The 13636-nt window shown below is 47.7% G+C and overlaps 1 protein-coding gene across 1 annotated transcript in view; it reads left to right on the plus strand.

Moving 5' to 3' along the window:
- C16H16orf96 (chromosome 16 C16orf96 homolog) overlaps positions 1-13636 on the plus strand; it is a 54896-nt gene that overhangs the window by 34449 nt on the left and 6811 nt on the right. Inside the window, 7 exon segments of the mRNA XM_049699404.1 lie at positions 2465-2539; positions 3556-3720; positions 8688-8806; positions 9516-9578; positions 11838-11934; positions 13060-13242; positions 13337-13439. Of these exon segments, the coding sequence (XP_049555361.1) occupies positions 2465-2539; positions 3556-3720; positions 8688-8806; positions 9516-9578; positions 11838-11934; positions 13060-13242; positions 13337-13439 (805 nt within the window).

Here is a 13636-nt window from a genome sequence, read left to right on the forward strand (position 1 = left end):
TTCCAGGGCCCAGCAATACAGCAGTCAACAAGATGGACAGCGCCAAAGCCCTTACGTGTTTTTTGCAGGGGAGCGGTAGTATCTGTTTGCTTTCAATGAAAGTATGCTTTACGCACAGTAAAATGCCCAGGCCTGAAGTGTAAGAGCTAGATTAATTTTTGCCTCTTGGTACACCCATGTCAGCACCACCCAATCAAGATGGAAATGTTTCCATCACCTTAGAGTGCTCCTCTTGGAGTGTTTCCCACTAAGAACCCAGCAGGAAAATAAGTGAGGATAGAACTCTTTCTTACTGACCCAAATAATGTGAAAACATTATTTGCCCTTTGCAAGTGGACAGGTGTCTTTTATAAGCCAGAGGCTGCATTCCAAAGCCATTCTTGGAACAAACTATTTTATCCAAGGCTCTGGCTTGGTGCAGGAGGGGACGGATAAGACAGCTGATGTGTATCAAATGCCAACTCTCCTAGGAAAGTGCCATTTCTAGTCCCCTCAGCATCTTTGGGACAGGAGTGGTATTAATGCCACTTGAACTAGGAGTAAACAGATTCAGGCAGAGTAACCAGCCAGTTGGGAGGCAGCCTGCTATTGTGGTTGGATAGGCCTGGGTTTCAATCCCGATTCTGCCACTTAGTGGGTGTACCAGTTTCCTGCGGCTGCTGTCACAGATGACCGCAAACTGGATGGCTTAAAACAAGACATGTACTCGTTCACAGTTCTGGAGTCTAAAAGCCCCAAATCAGGGTGCTGGCAGGGCCTTGCTCTGTCTGAAGCCTCTAGGGGAGGATCCTTCCTGGCCTCTCCCAGCTTCTGGTGGCTCCAGGTGTTCCTTGGTTTATAGACGCATCACTCCAATCTCTGCCTCCGTTGTCACGTGGCCTTCTTCTCTGTGTGTATATCTGTGTCTTCACGTGGCCTCCTCATCCATGTGGGCTGCCCTAATCCAGTATGACCTCATCTTAACTAATTACATCTGCAAAGATCTATTTCCAAATAAGACCATGTCCACAGGTTCTGGGCCGGCATGAATTCTGGGGAGGACATTAGTCAACCCGGTACGCAGGTTACTGTGGCAGTGGAAGTTAGAGGCTCCCGGCTCCTCTTTATTTCTAGATTTTAACTAGGAAGAGCCAAGTGGGGATCTAAGTGTTAATGTTGGGCCTGATGACTCCAAAAGGTCAGCTCCCTGCTAATGTGGTGTTGGAGGAAGCAGCCTGACACGAGGCTGAAGCAGGATCTCCCTTCCATTACCTCCGCCATCCATCCTAGACCTTGAGACCCATCTGGGGCAAGGTGGATGTGAAGGAGCTTTGCATTAATTAGAATTAGGTTCATCTTGGGACCTCCGTGGTGGTCCAGTGGGTAAAGACTCCATGCTCCCAATGCAGGGGAACTGGGTTCGATCCCTGGTCAGGGAACTAGATCCTGCATGCATGCTGCGACTAAGAAGTCCGCATGCCGCAACTGAGACCCTGTGCAGCCAAAATAAATAAATAAATATTAAAAAAAAATAATTAGGTTCATCTTTGAATAACATAAAACTCCCAAATAACTGACTTAAGGCGTAAGTGTATCTCTCTTTTACATTCAAGAAACTCAGAGCTGGTATTGAACTCCATGGTGTGTCACTTCCATTCACAAGGTCACCACATGGTCCAAGACAGCTGCTGGCACTCCAGTCATTAACTCTGCTTCCAAGCCAGCAGTGAAGAGGACACTGACCCACTTCCATTTACACCTCAGTGGTCACATCAAGCTATATGGGAGGCTGCGAAATATAGTCATGATTCTGGTCTGCCAGATGCCAGCTAAATGTTGGGGGTTCTGTTTCTGAGGGTAAAAGGGAGACCAGATATGTAGGGAGAAGTAGAAGCCTGCTGCCAGCTTTGGAGGAGGAGTGACCCTACCCTCTGGGGACATGGCCCATTGGATGTGAGGCTCTTCCCAAGCAGGTTAGCTGGCTGCTGCTGTCATAGGGAGGGCCCAATAAGTGGAGAGAGGGCAGAATTAATGCAGGGAGTTGTTTTTTCATGGAGTCATGGGGATGGGAAATAAGGTTTTCCCCTGACCCTGGGGCACAGCATGTGTGGCATATAAGTGCTCGGTGGATGAATTGACTCTCATTCTCACGGGAATCCCATTACAGATCAGAAGAGATGCACTTGTCTTAAACATCTAGGGACCCAAAGCATCAGCGTTTGTTTATGCTTTCCTTCCTCAGGTCTTCCTTCCTTTCCTGTGTAGCCACCTGTAGTTCTGTGAGGCCACCTCCAAGGGGACTTCTTGCGCCAAGTCCCACGTTCCTTCCCTTCTGATCTGGGCACCTGGAGCCCAAGCCTTCCAATGTGCCACCCGCCTGCTGTCCACCTGGCCCCATTGTCCCTTCCTAGGGTGGATGTGGGAGGTAGAGGCTATCCTCAGGACTTCCGAGGATAGCTGACATGCCCTCTGCTTCTGTTCTTAGGTTGTCCATTCTCAGATTAAAAACCTAGAAATGTACAAGGCAGACAACAGTGTGATGGAGCAGGAGCTGAAAGAGGTGAGTGAGCAGAGATTCCTCTCCCTACCCCCTCCCCTATCCTGAGCCCAGCTTTCCCACCAGGATAATGGAATCATCCAGCCAAGACAAAGGCAGGCAGACTTCCGGAGTCTCCTTCCACCTTTATCATGTAGAAAGTTTCGGGGAAGTTCTCAAAAGTTGTTCCATCAAGTCCTGTTTTCAGTTAACTCGGGATTAGTGACAATTTTTTAAAATTGAAGTATAGTCGATTTACAATGTTATGTTAATTACTGTTGTACAGCAAAGTGATTCAGTTATACATATACGTATACATTCTTTTTTAACATTGTTTCCCATTATAGTTTATCATAGGATATTGAATATAGTTCTCTGTGCTATACAGTAGGACCTTCTTGTTTATCCATCCTATATATAATAGTTACAACCCATTCCATCCGTCCCCCAACCCCCTCCCCCTTCGCAACCACTAGTCTGTTCTCTATGTCCATGATTCTGTTTCTGTTTCATATATAGGTTCATTTGTGTCATATTTTAGATTTCAAATATAAATGATATCATATGGTATTTGTCTTTCTCTTTCTGGCTTCACTTAGTATGATAATCTCTAGTTGCATCCATGTTGCTGCAAATGGCATTATTTTGTTCTTTTTAATGCTGAGTAATATTCCATTGTATATATGTACCACATCTTCTTTATCCATTCATCTGTTGATGGACATTTAGGTTGTTTCCATGTCTTGGCTATTGTGAGTAGTGCTGCTATGAACATAGAGTGCATGTATCTTTTTGAATTAGAGTTTGTGACAATTTATGTGAATTTAAAAACCATGCCCCAACTTCTCCATCACAGAAAACCTTTGCTTCAATCTAATGGTTGTGTTTGAGCCAACAGAGACCCCAAGGTTGAATTTAAGCCAAGGCTGGGTATCTAGGGTCCCAAACTAGAAAAACTGACCAAAGTGGTCTGATCTCCCCCAGCCTCTTCCTGCCCCCACCCCAGCAGCCCTGCCTCCCTGAGTCCCATCTCTCTCTAGAAAGCCGACAGGCGCTCCCTGGCAGGCAAGGGAAGCCGGGCTGACCTGGACGCAGTGGCGATGGAGCTGAATGAGACGATTCAGGGCATGCTTTTCAGGGTTATGGCCAATGAGGATGACTGGAAGAAGACTGTGGAGCAGCTGGACAAAGACCTACACACCAAGGTGAGGACCCCTGTATTAGTCACCACCTTCTGCGTAACAAACTACCCTGAAATTTAGTCCCTTAAGACAGCAAACGTTCAGAGTTTCTGAGGGTTAAGAATTTGGGAACAGCTTAGCTGAGTAGCTCAGGGTCTCCCACGAGGCTGTAGTCAGGATGTCATCCAGGGCTGCTGTCATATGAAGGCTTGACTAGAGCTGGAAGAGCTGCTTCCAAGATGGCGCCCTCACATGGCTGTGGGCAAGACTCCTCACTTCCTTATCACACGGATCCTCCTTAGGGCTGCTTGACTGGCTTCACAACATGGCAGCCAGTGGGCCACCCAGAGCACATGGTCCAAGAGAGCAAGACAGAAGCTGCAACATCTTTGATGACTTAGCCACAGAAGTCACACTCCATCATTTCTGTAGTATCCTGTTGGTTACACAGGTCAGCCCTGTTCAGTGCGAGAGGGGACCATATGGGGGTGTGAATACCAAGAGGTATAGTTGTGGAGCATCTTGGAGGCTGACCACCATAACGCAAGCAAAGGGACATGGCGGGCAGAGGGGGTGTCCTGCTGGTCATTCGTTTATTCATCATTTAATGATCACCTGTATTGAGCCAGATCCTGGGGAAATGTTGATAAGAAGTCATAGCCTTAATGTGTACCATCCAATAGAGAGACAGGAACAGTCAGGCCAGCCATATCAGCGTTGTGTGGTTCCTGCAGCTGGGGTGGACAAAAGAGCTTGGGTTTAGAATCAGGCAGCTCTGGGTCCGAGTTGCAGCCCCACCATGATTGGCAGTATGCCTTGAGTTATAGAACCTCTTCGAGCCTCAGTTTTCTCATCTGTAAAATGAGGATTTATTCACTCATCATCCACCTATTGGGTACCTCTGATGCTGGTTAGCGGGGATATGACGATAAGCAAAACAGATATGGAACACACTTGTCATAGAAATCATACAAATCAATGCAGGATTACAGCCGGGGTAACTCAGTTATCTACAGAACAACTGACCTGTTTTTCTTCCATAATTCAATGGCAGGGTGAAAAAAAGTAGGACAGAGACTGTTCTAGATTAAGAGAGTCTCAAGGGGCACAACAACCAAATGCAACACACGAGGAGACTTACTTTGTTTCCTGGTTCAGTTGCTCCAACTCTGAAAATGGGCTGGGAATTAGATCAACGTCAAGAATGACTGCTCATTATGTTAGATGGGATAATGGTATTGCAGGCATGTAAGTAAATAACTAAAATATTTGAGTGAAATGTTATGATTTCTGTAACTTTTTAAAAAAACACTCCATCAATTCCCTGGCGGTCCAGTGGTTAGGAGTCTGTGCTTCCACTGCAGGGGACACGGGTTCGATCCCTGGTTGGGGAACTGAGATCCCACAAGCTGCATGGCATGGAAAAAAAAAAAGAAAAGAAACAAAGAAAAAAAGGCAAATGTAGCAACATGTTAATAATGATTAAATCTACATGGTGGGTATATCAGGGTTCATGATTCTAGTCTTTTCTCCTCTCTATGTGTCTGAATTTTTTTCCTGATTGAAAGCTTTTTTGTTGTTTGTTGGTTGAAGTGATCCTATCCTCATTGCTCTTCTTTTCTTTGTGTATTTTAATTGTGGTAAAATTCACATGACATAAAATTAACCATTAACTATTATAAAGTGACTAATTCTGTGGCATTTGTTACATTCACAGTGTTGTGTGGGCACCATTTCTATCTAGTTCCAGAGCATTTCCATCCCCCCAAAGGAAACCCCAGGTCCATCAAGCAGTCAGTCACTCCTCACTCCCCCCTCCCCCAGCCCCTGGCAACCACTAATCTACTCTCTGTCTCTGGATTACCCTATTTTGGACATTTCATATAAATGAATCACAGTATGTGACCTTTTGTGTCTGGCTTCTTGCACTCAGCATCATGTTTTCAAGGTTTATTCATGTTGTAACATGAACCAGAACTTCTTTTCTTTTCTTTTCTTTTTTTAATTTTTTTGGCCACACTGCATGGCGTGTGGGATCTTAGTTCTCCAGTCAGGGATTGAACCTGTGCCCCCTGCGTTGGAAGGCAGAGTCTTAACCACTGGACCACCAGGGAAGTCCCAGAACTTCATTTCTTTCTAGGCTGAATAATATTCCATCAAATGGATAGACCACATTTTGTTTGTTTGTTCTCTGTTGATGGACACTTGGGTTATTTCCACCTTTTGAATAATGCTGCTATGAGCATTCACATACAAATTTCTGTTTGAACACCTGTTTTCAGCTACTTTGGGTAGTTACCCAGGAGTGGAATTGCTGGGTCGTATGGTAATTCTGTGTTTAAGTTTTTGTGGGGGTGATATATAGTGATGTCTGCAATTAACTCTCAAATGGCTCAGAAAAAAACAAAAACACACGTACATATGTATAGAAAAAGAAAACATGACAAAATGTTAAAAATTGGTGAATTTCAGTGGATATAGGAGTGTCCTTTGGACTATTCTTGCAACTTTTCTGTAGGTTTAAAAGTTTTTGAGGGGGGGCTTCCCTGGTGGCGCAGTAGTTAAGAATCCACCTGCCAATGCAGGGGACACGGGTTTGATCCCTGGTCCAGGAAGATCCCATGTGCTGCGGAGCAACTAAGCCCGTGTGCCACAACTACTGAGCCTGCGCTCTAGAGCCCGCGAGCCACAGCTACTGAAGCCTGCGTGGCTAGAGCCCGTGCTCCACAACAAGAGAAGCCACCGCAATGAGAAGCCCGCGCACCGCAACGAAGAGTAGCCCCCGCTTGCCACAACTAGAGAAAGCCCGTGCGCAGCAACGAAGACCCAGTGCAGCAAAAAATAGATAAATAAAATAAATTAATTTTAAAAAAAGTTTTTGAGGGACTTCCCTGGTGGTCCACTGGTTAAGAATCCGCCTTCCAATGCAGGGGACGCGGGTTCAATCCCTGGTCTGGGAACTAAGGTCCCACATGCCGCGGGGCAACTAAACCTGTGTGCCACAAATACTGAGCCTGCATGCCACAACTAGAGAGCTCACGTGCCACAGCTACAGAGCCCGTGTGCTCTGGAGCCCATATGCCACAACTACAGAGAAGTCCGCATGCCACAACGAAGAGCCCGTGCCCTGCAACGAAAGATCCCTCATGCTGCAACTAAGACCCAACGCAGCCAAAAATAAATAATTTTTTTTAAGTTTTTGAGTTTTTTTAAGTTTAGAATGTTGGGGAAAAGAATCTTCTTGGTATGCCATGAGCTTCCTGTAGTGTTTGATTAGCAGGTAAGTCGATGCTGGCAGGTGGTCCCTTCCGGAGTGAAGATTCGTCAGGGCCCAGCGGTGCTAGCCCAGCTGATACCACCAGTGTAAACGTATATTCTCCCCTTATAAGCAGCAAGTAATTTGGGGGTAACTCTCTGTCACTCTGGGAATGGCCATTGCCTCGTTGGCCATTCTCCTGGTATTGATAGTTTCCTCCTAAGTTGAGGATTGTTGCCTGAACCCATTATTTCATTAAGGGTTACAAAATGGTGATTTTTCTAATCCTAGCATTGCTTCTATATCAGCTATAAATCTGTAAAGAAGAGCTTTCCCTCATCAACTTGAGCTGATAACCCTGAAATAGGGTTCTTGCAGGAAAGACAGATAATGGTGAATTATTTCCTTTAATTACCAGTTTTCAGGGTAAAATATTGGTGCGGTAGCCACCTCCGATACATGGCGGCAAATGAGGGTTTCTATTTTTTTTCTTTTTTGTGGGTGTCACTATGAATCATGAGTTTTTAAATATTCATTTTGTTCAGTCAGTTAAGTTACTGTTTTGTCGCTCACATGGTCTCATCTTAGGCTTGCAAGCTGGCCCCTGAGCCCCTTGACGTGACCCTCTGTCTTGGATAGCTGTCCTGCTTTCTTATGACAAGATGTTCCAGGCTCATCTTCTACATTCCCTTCCTCACACCTGAATCAGCCATTTCTCTGTGGAGTCTTGGTGCCTTTAGGGGGAATGCTGTTTAGGGACCAAAATCTGGGCACTGGAAGGAACACTTTAAAAATTCAAAATTCCCGCCATGGAAAAGAGTCTGGCAGTTTCTTAAAAGTTAGGCATAGAGTCGCCATACGACCCAGCACTCCCACTCCTAGGTAGATATACCCAAGAGAAATGAAAACAGCCCACAAAAAAAACTTGCACACCAATGTTCACAGCAGCATTTTCCACAATAGCTAAAAGGTGGAAACAACCCAAATGTCCATCAACAGATGAACGGATAAACACAATGTGGTATATACATATAATGAACATTATTCAGCCATAAAAAGGAATGAAGTACAGCTACACACTATAACATGGATGAACCTTGAAAACATGATGCTGAATGAAAGAACCCAGACACAAAAGGACACAGATTGTGTGGTTCCATTTATCTGGAGTGTCCAGAATAGGCAAATCCATAGAGACAGAAAGTAGATTAGTGGTTGCCTACGCCTGGGGGTTTGGGATGAAAAGAAAGGTGACTGCTAAGGGGTATGAGATTTCTTTTGCGATGATGAAAACATTTTAAAACTTATTGTGGTGATAGTTGCACAGCTCTGTGAATGTACTAAAAGCCATTGAATATACACTTCACACTCATTAAATAGGTGTTGAATGCGTGAAGGTCAGGTGTCTTGGAGCCATCAGGAGAATGTTTCTCGGGCCTGCACTCAGAATAGCAGTGGGGTTGGTTTGTCTTTTGGAGGCAGTAACTGACGGTGTTTCCTTGCCTTGGCTGCCGGGAAGCTCACTTTGCAGCTCCCCTCCAGAAAAAGCATGCATTACGGGTCTGAGCTGTAACCCAAGCGTTGTCATTTTCCCTTTCCTTCACCACTTCACTTTTCTTGATTAATCTTGTTACACTCTACATAACTTTGCAAGTTGCTGCAAATCCTTTTCTGGAGCAAGGCAGAGTGTGAATTAATTGACTAAAGTCTCTTTTCTTCCTTTGGCTGTTCACAGCTGGTTCCCAGTGATTTGGACGATCTGAAGAAAGACATGGATGAGGTCTGGAAAGTAGTCAGGAAGCTGCTGATTGAAGGCTTCTGGTTTGACCCCAACAGTGCTGCCGGCTTTAGGAAGTGAGCCTCTCCCGGATAGGGGTGCAGCTCCCAGAGGCTAGGAGTCTCTCTTTCCAGAGAGGAAACAAGAGGGGTATCCCAGTGGATTCTGAACTCTGGGAGGAAGGATTTCAGACCTGTGGACCCAGAGAGAGGGGGCGGGGCTTCCCAGCTGCTGGGTTGGGCGATGGGGCTGCGAGCACCCAGGGGCTCAGAGGTGGGCAGGCCTGCCCTTGAGTGCAGAGGGGGCTCCAGGTGCTCATGTGAAGAAACCTAGGCTCAGAGAGGGAAGGGGCTCCCCAGAGGGAGCCTGGGCAGATCTGGGACTAGAGCCAGGCCCCCACCCGCTCCAGACAGAGCCCCAGGCAGAGGGACTTGATGTTCCTGGGGGTGCTCCTGTCCTCAGATCACCCCTCATGCTCCCAAATGTCCACTGTGAAGAGTAGCTTTCCCTGGTTTTAAAGACCTCCTTTGTGTTTGGGGCAAGGAGAGAAACTAAACACACTTTTACGCCTGCTGCTGCCCCAAGTGGCTGCACATGGGGGTCAGCAGGGGCCAGTAGAGCTGAGCTGAGCGCAGGGGCTGGGCCAGTGGGAGTAGGATGTGGGGGAAGCCCTGGCCCTGAGGCACAGATGGACCTGCAGCTTCCGCCGCAAGCACTGCCTGGGACAGGCGTGGCCTCGTAGGGCCTGGTTTGGCGCAGCAGCTGACGGAGCTGGGTGTCTTCCAGGAAACTGTTTGAGCGGGTGAAATCTGTCTCCGGCCACCGGCCCGTGAACATGATGACCAGCCCGTGAGTACCGCCGGGGATCATCTGTGACGTGTACATCCGTGTACACCGTTCTATACACATCATTTCATTAGCCTCCGACCTGGGCAAGGTGCTAGCATCCCTCCCTTCACCAGCCCTGTCTGGTGCCCGCTGTGTCCAGGGGCAGGGTCAACTCCAAAAGGAAAAGGATGAAAGGAAACTCTGGGGAAAAGCTGAACTTTGTGGGACTTCCTTGCACATATTTTTATAGTCTAATACTTTTGTTTATTTATCAAGGTGAAATTCACTTATAAAATCAACCATTTTAAAGTGAACAGTTCAGTGGGATTTAGTGCACATTCACCTCTAATTCAAAAATATTTCCATCTCCCCCAGGAAATCCTGACCCGTCAGCACTTACTCCCATTCCCCTCCCCCAGCCCCTGACAACCACCAATCTACTCACTCTCTCTACGGATCGGCCTGTTCTAGACGTTTTGTATAAATGGAATCATACAGTATGTGGCCTTGTGTGTCTGGCTTCTTTCACTGAGCATGATGTTTTCAAGGTTCATTTGCATTGTAGCCTGTGTCAGTGATGCATTCCATTTTATGGCTGAATAATATCCCACTGTGTGGACACACCCTAGGATCTTGTAGTGCCCATGGCCTCTGCGCTGCTAGGCTGTTCCTGGTGACCCGTGAAGCTCACCACCCCACACCTGGCCATGTTGGGAGATACAGCCAGAATTTTTCTTTCAAAATCGCAGCATTATTTATAATATTTTTATTGAAGTGTAGTTGATTTACAATGTTGTGTTAGTTTCAGGTGTACAGTAAAGTGATTCAGATATATATATATATATATACACACACACACACACACACACACACACACACACACTTTTTCAGATTATTTTCCCTTATAGGTTATTACAAGTTATTGAGTAGAGTTCCCTGTGCTATACAGTAGGTCCTTGTTGGTTATCTGTTTTATATATAGTGGTGTGTATATGTTAATCCCAAACTCCTAATTTATCCCTGCCTGCCCCATATTTTTTTTTTCAAAAAAAGAGGAAAGGAAACAACCTGAAGTGGTGAGTGAGTCACGGTACGTTCACATCAGCCAGTAAGGCAAGCTGTAGAGGAAGGCCTTACGTAGAACCTTCTGAGATGTGGGGGGGTATGTTCCATAGCTGTGCTGTCCAGTGAAGTAGCCACTGGCCACATTTGACTGTGGAGCACTTGAAAGATGGCTAATGAGATAGAGAAACTGAATTTTTAATTTTATTTAAATTTAGTTAATATGGGGAATTCCCTGGTGGTCCATTGGTTAGTACTCTGTGCTTCCACTGCAGGGGGCACGGGTTCTATTCCTGGTTGGGGAACTAAGATCCCACATGCCACACGGCGTGGCCAAAAATAAATAAATTAATTAATTAAAATTTAAAATAAATTTAGTTAATTTAAATAGCCACATGTGGCCAGTGGCTGCCATATTGGATGGCACAGTCACAAAAGAATGTTTAATGACCTGGAAAAACGTTTGCAGTAACTTAAATGAGAAAAACAAGTAGGATGTGTGTTATGATCCTATTTTTGTTAAAAAAAAAAAACATGGAAAAATACTGGAAGGACACATCAAAATATTTGATTACAGTGGTTACAGTGATTTCTTTGTGTTTTTCTATACTTTCTAAAATGCTGACAATATGCATGACTTTAAATTTTTATTGAGGCTTAACATGCATACAGTAAAGTATGTAAACGTTTGTTTTACAACTTGATGGGTTTTAACACGTGTACACACCTTGGTAACCACCACTCAGATCAAGAAGTAGAACAGTTCCAGCTCCTCAGAAGGCTGATGTTTTTACTATTTTTATTTCTTGTACTGAGGTCAGATACACATAATATAAATTAACCATTTTAAAGTTAACAGTTCAGGGGCATTTAGTACATTGACAATATTGTGCCGCCACCACCTCGGACAATCTACTGCCAGAACCTTTCCACCCACCGGAAGGAAACCCCGTGCCCATAAGCAATCATTCCCCATCCCCCTCCACCCACCCCTGCCAACCTCCAACCTGCATCCCACTTCTAGGACTCACCTGTTCGGGGGTTTTCCTTTTATTATCAGAACAGCTGTTCTTTATGATTTATGAAGAGAGTGGTGGCCCCATGCTGTGGATCTTTCTAGAGGGAAGGCTGTGTTTGAGGGCGAGCTTCCTGGAAGAGGTGGAAGCTGGGCCCTCTGCTGGCCACGTGCGCCTCCCACTTAGCTCTTGTCCTCCACAGGCAACTCATCACCATCCGCAGTGCCCGCCTGCTGTCGCGGCTGCGGCCGGCCAGCGCCAACAGCTACGAGTACCTGCAGCGGCAACAGGTGAGGTGAGCAGGTGGGGGTCCAGGCGCCAACAGAGACGCAAACTCCAGTTCCAAGATGCAAAGGCTGCCTGGGGCACTGTAGCCATCTGCAGGGTAGCCGTCCTGGGTGGTGGGGCTGCAGACGGGCACGTGAGGTGCTCATGGGGAGAGGAACGGACAGGTTATTGGGCATCTGTCATGGGCCAAGAACTGTTAAGGGAGGGAGCTCACACCCCCCATTTAAAGCTCACACACCCCTGTGAGCTAGGGTTGATGGGCCTGCTTCCCGCTGGAAGAAGTGACTCATGACCCCGGGTCCTCTGTGGGGCTTGCTGCGGCCGGGCAGGCACTGTGCCAACCTCTGTGACAGACCTGACCTCGTTGAATCCTTACACATTATCTCTGAGGTCATTCTGCTATCATCCCATTTCACAGTTGAAACCGAGGCTCAAAGAGCTTGAGCAACCCACCTGAGGTCTCACAGTTAGTGAGTGGCGGGCTCTGGCACCTAAACCTGCAGGTTTCCTCTGCCCACGGCTAGCTCCCTGGGCCCCAGCCCTGCCCCTCATCCCCTGACACCCCACAGCTTCATGGGTGCTTCTGGCTCCCAGGCCCCCAGGCCCGAGGGTACGTCTGGCCAGGTGGGGAGTGATGGCTGAATAGCAGCCACAGCCACGTGAAGGGGAGGGACATGGGGGCCTGTGCCCGGTGCCCCCACCCTCACTCGCCTGACTCCCTCTTGAGATGAGAGGTTAAGAGGGACTTCCCTGGCGGTCCAGTGGTTAAGACTCTGCGCTTCCACTGCAGGGGGCGCCGGTTTGATCCCTGGTCAGGGAACTAAGATCCCACATGCTGCTCAGCGTGGCCAAAAAAAAAAAAAAAGAAAGAGGTTAAGAGCCTGCATTTGGCAAGCCAGACCAGGGCTCCAGGTCTGGGAGAACACGGGTCTCAATTGCCCTCTGCCCCGACGGTGCCTGTCTGTATCCACACACCAGGCCCCAGGCCTGCCCGGCTGCATTACCCAAGCTGAAGCTGGAAGAAATTCCAGTCTTCCCTCGCTACTGGCCAGGCCCTCGGACCCAACCTGAGGCTCCTCTGGGGCGGAGGGGTCTCCAAGTGGCTGCTGACCCCCCTGCCCTGCCCCGGGGAACAGCAGCAGCTGCAGAAGCTCCAGAACCTTGCAGCCCTGGAGGGGAGCCTGGACTCGCTGGGCTCCCAGCAGGACTGGGGTGATGGCCCCGGAAATGATGCCAACCTTGATTTCAAATCATGTAACTTGTCAACAATCTACCCCTACAGGGACCCTGAGTTGTTGGACTATGATTCCATGAGTCAGGCTGCAGCCCCTGGCAGTGGGCAACCCTGGGGTAAGCCAGGCCCTGCTGCCTCTGTGAACACTCCCTTACCCGGGGCCCCGGGCTGCCCAACAGGCCGAGGTGGACATCCTGGGAGTGGACGGGATCCTGTACAAGGGCCGAATGAACAGCAAGGACAGGGCGCGGCCTCTGACCGACACAGAGAAGGAGCTGGCAGGTGAGGAGCATCAGGCCTTCCTGGGCACCCCTGACCCGTGCCCTGCCTTTGCTGGGCATTGTGAGGCCCAGTGTGATGCAGGTGGGGCCCAGAGCCGGCAACATCCGAGACTGAGGGTTCCTCACACAGCCACTCGCAAACATGGGATCCTGCTGTATGCCAGGTACTGTACTGGGACAGCTTGTGACAAGGGATGC

This window comes from Orcinus orca, chromosome 16 (genome assembly GCF_937001465.1).
Source record: "Orcinus orca chromosome 16, mOrcOrc1.1, whole genome shotgun sequence".
Lineage (NCBI taxonomy): Eukaryota > Metazoa > Chordata > Mammalia > Artiodactyla > Delphinidae > Orcinus > Orcinus orca.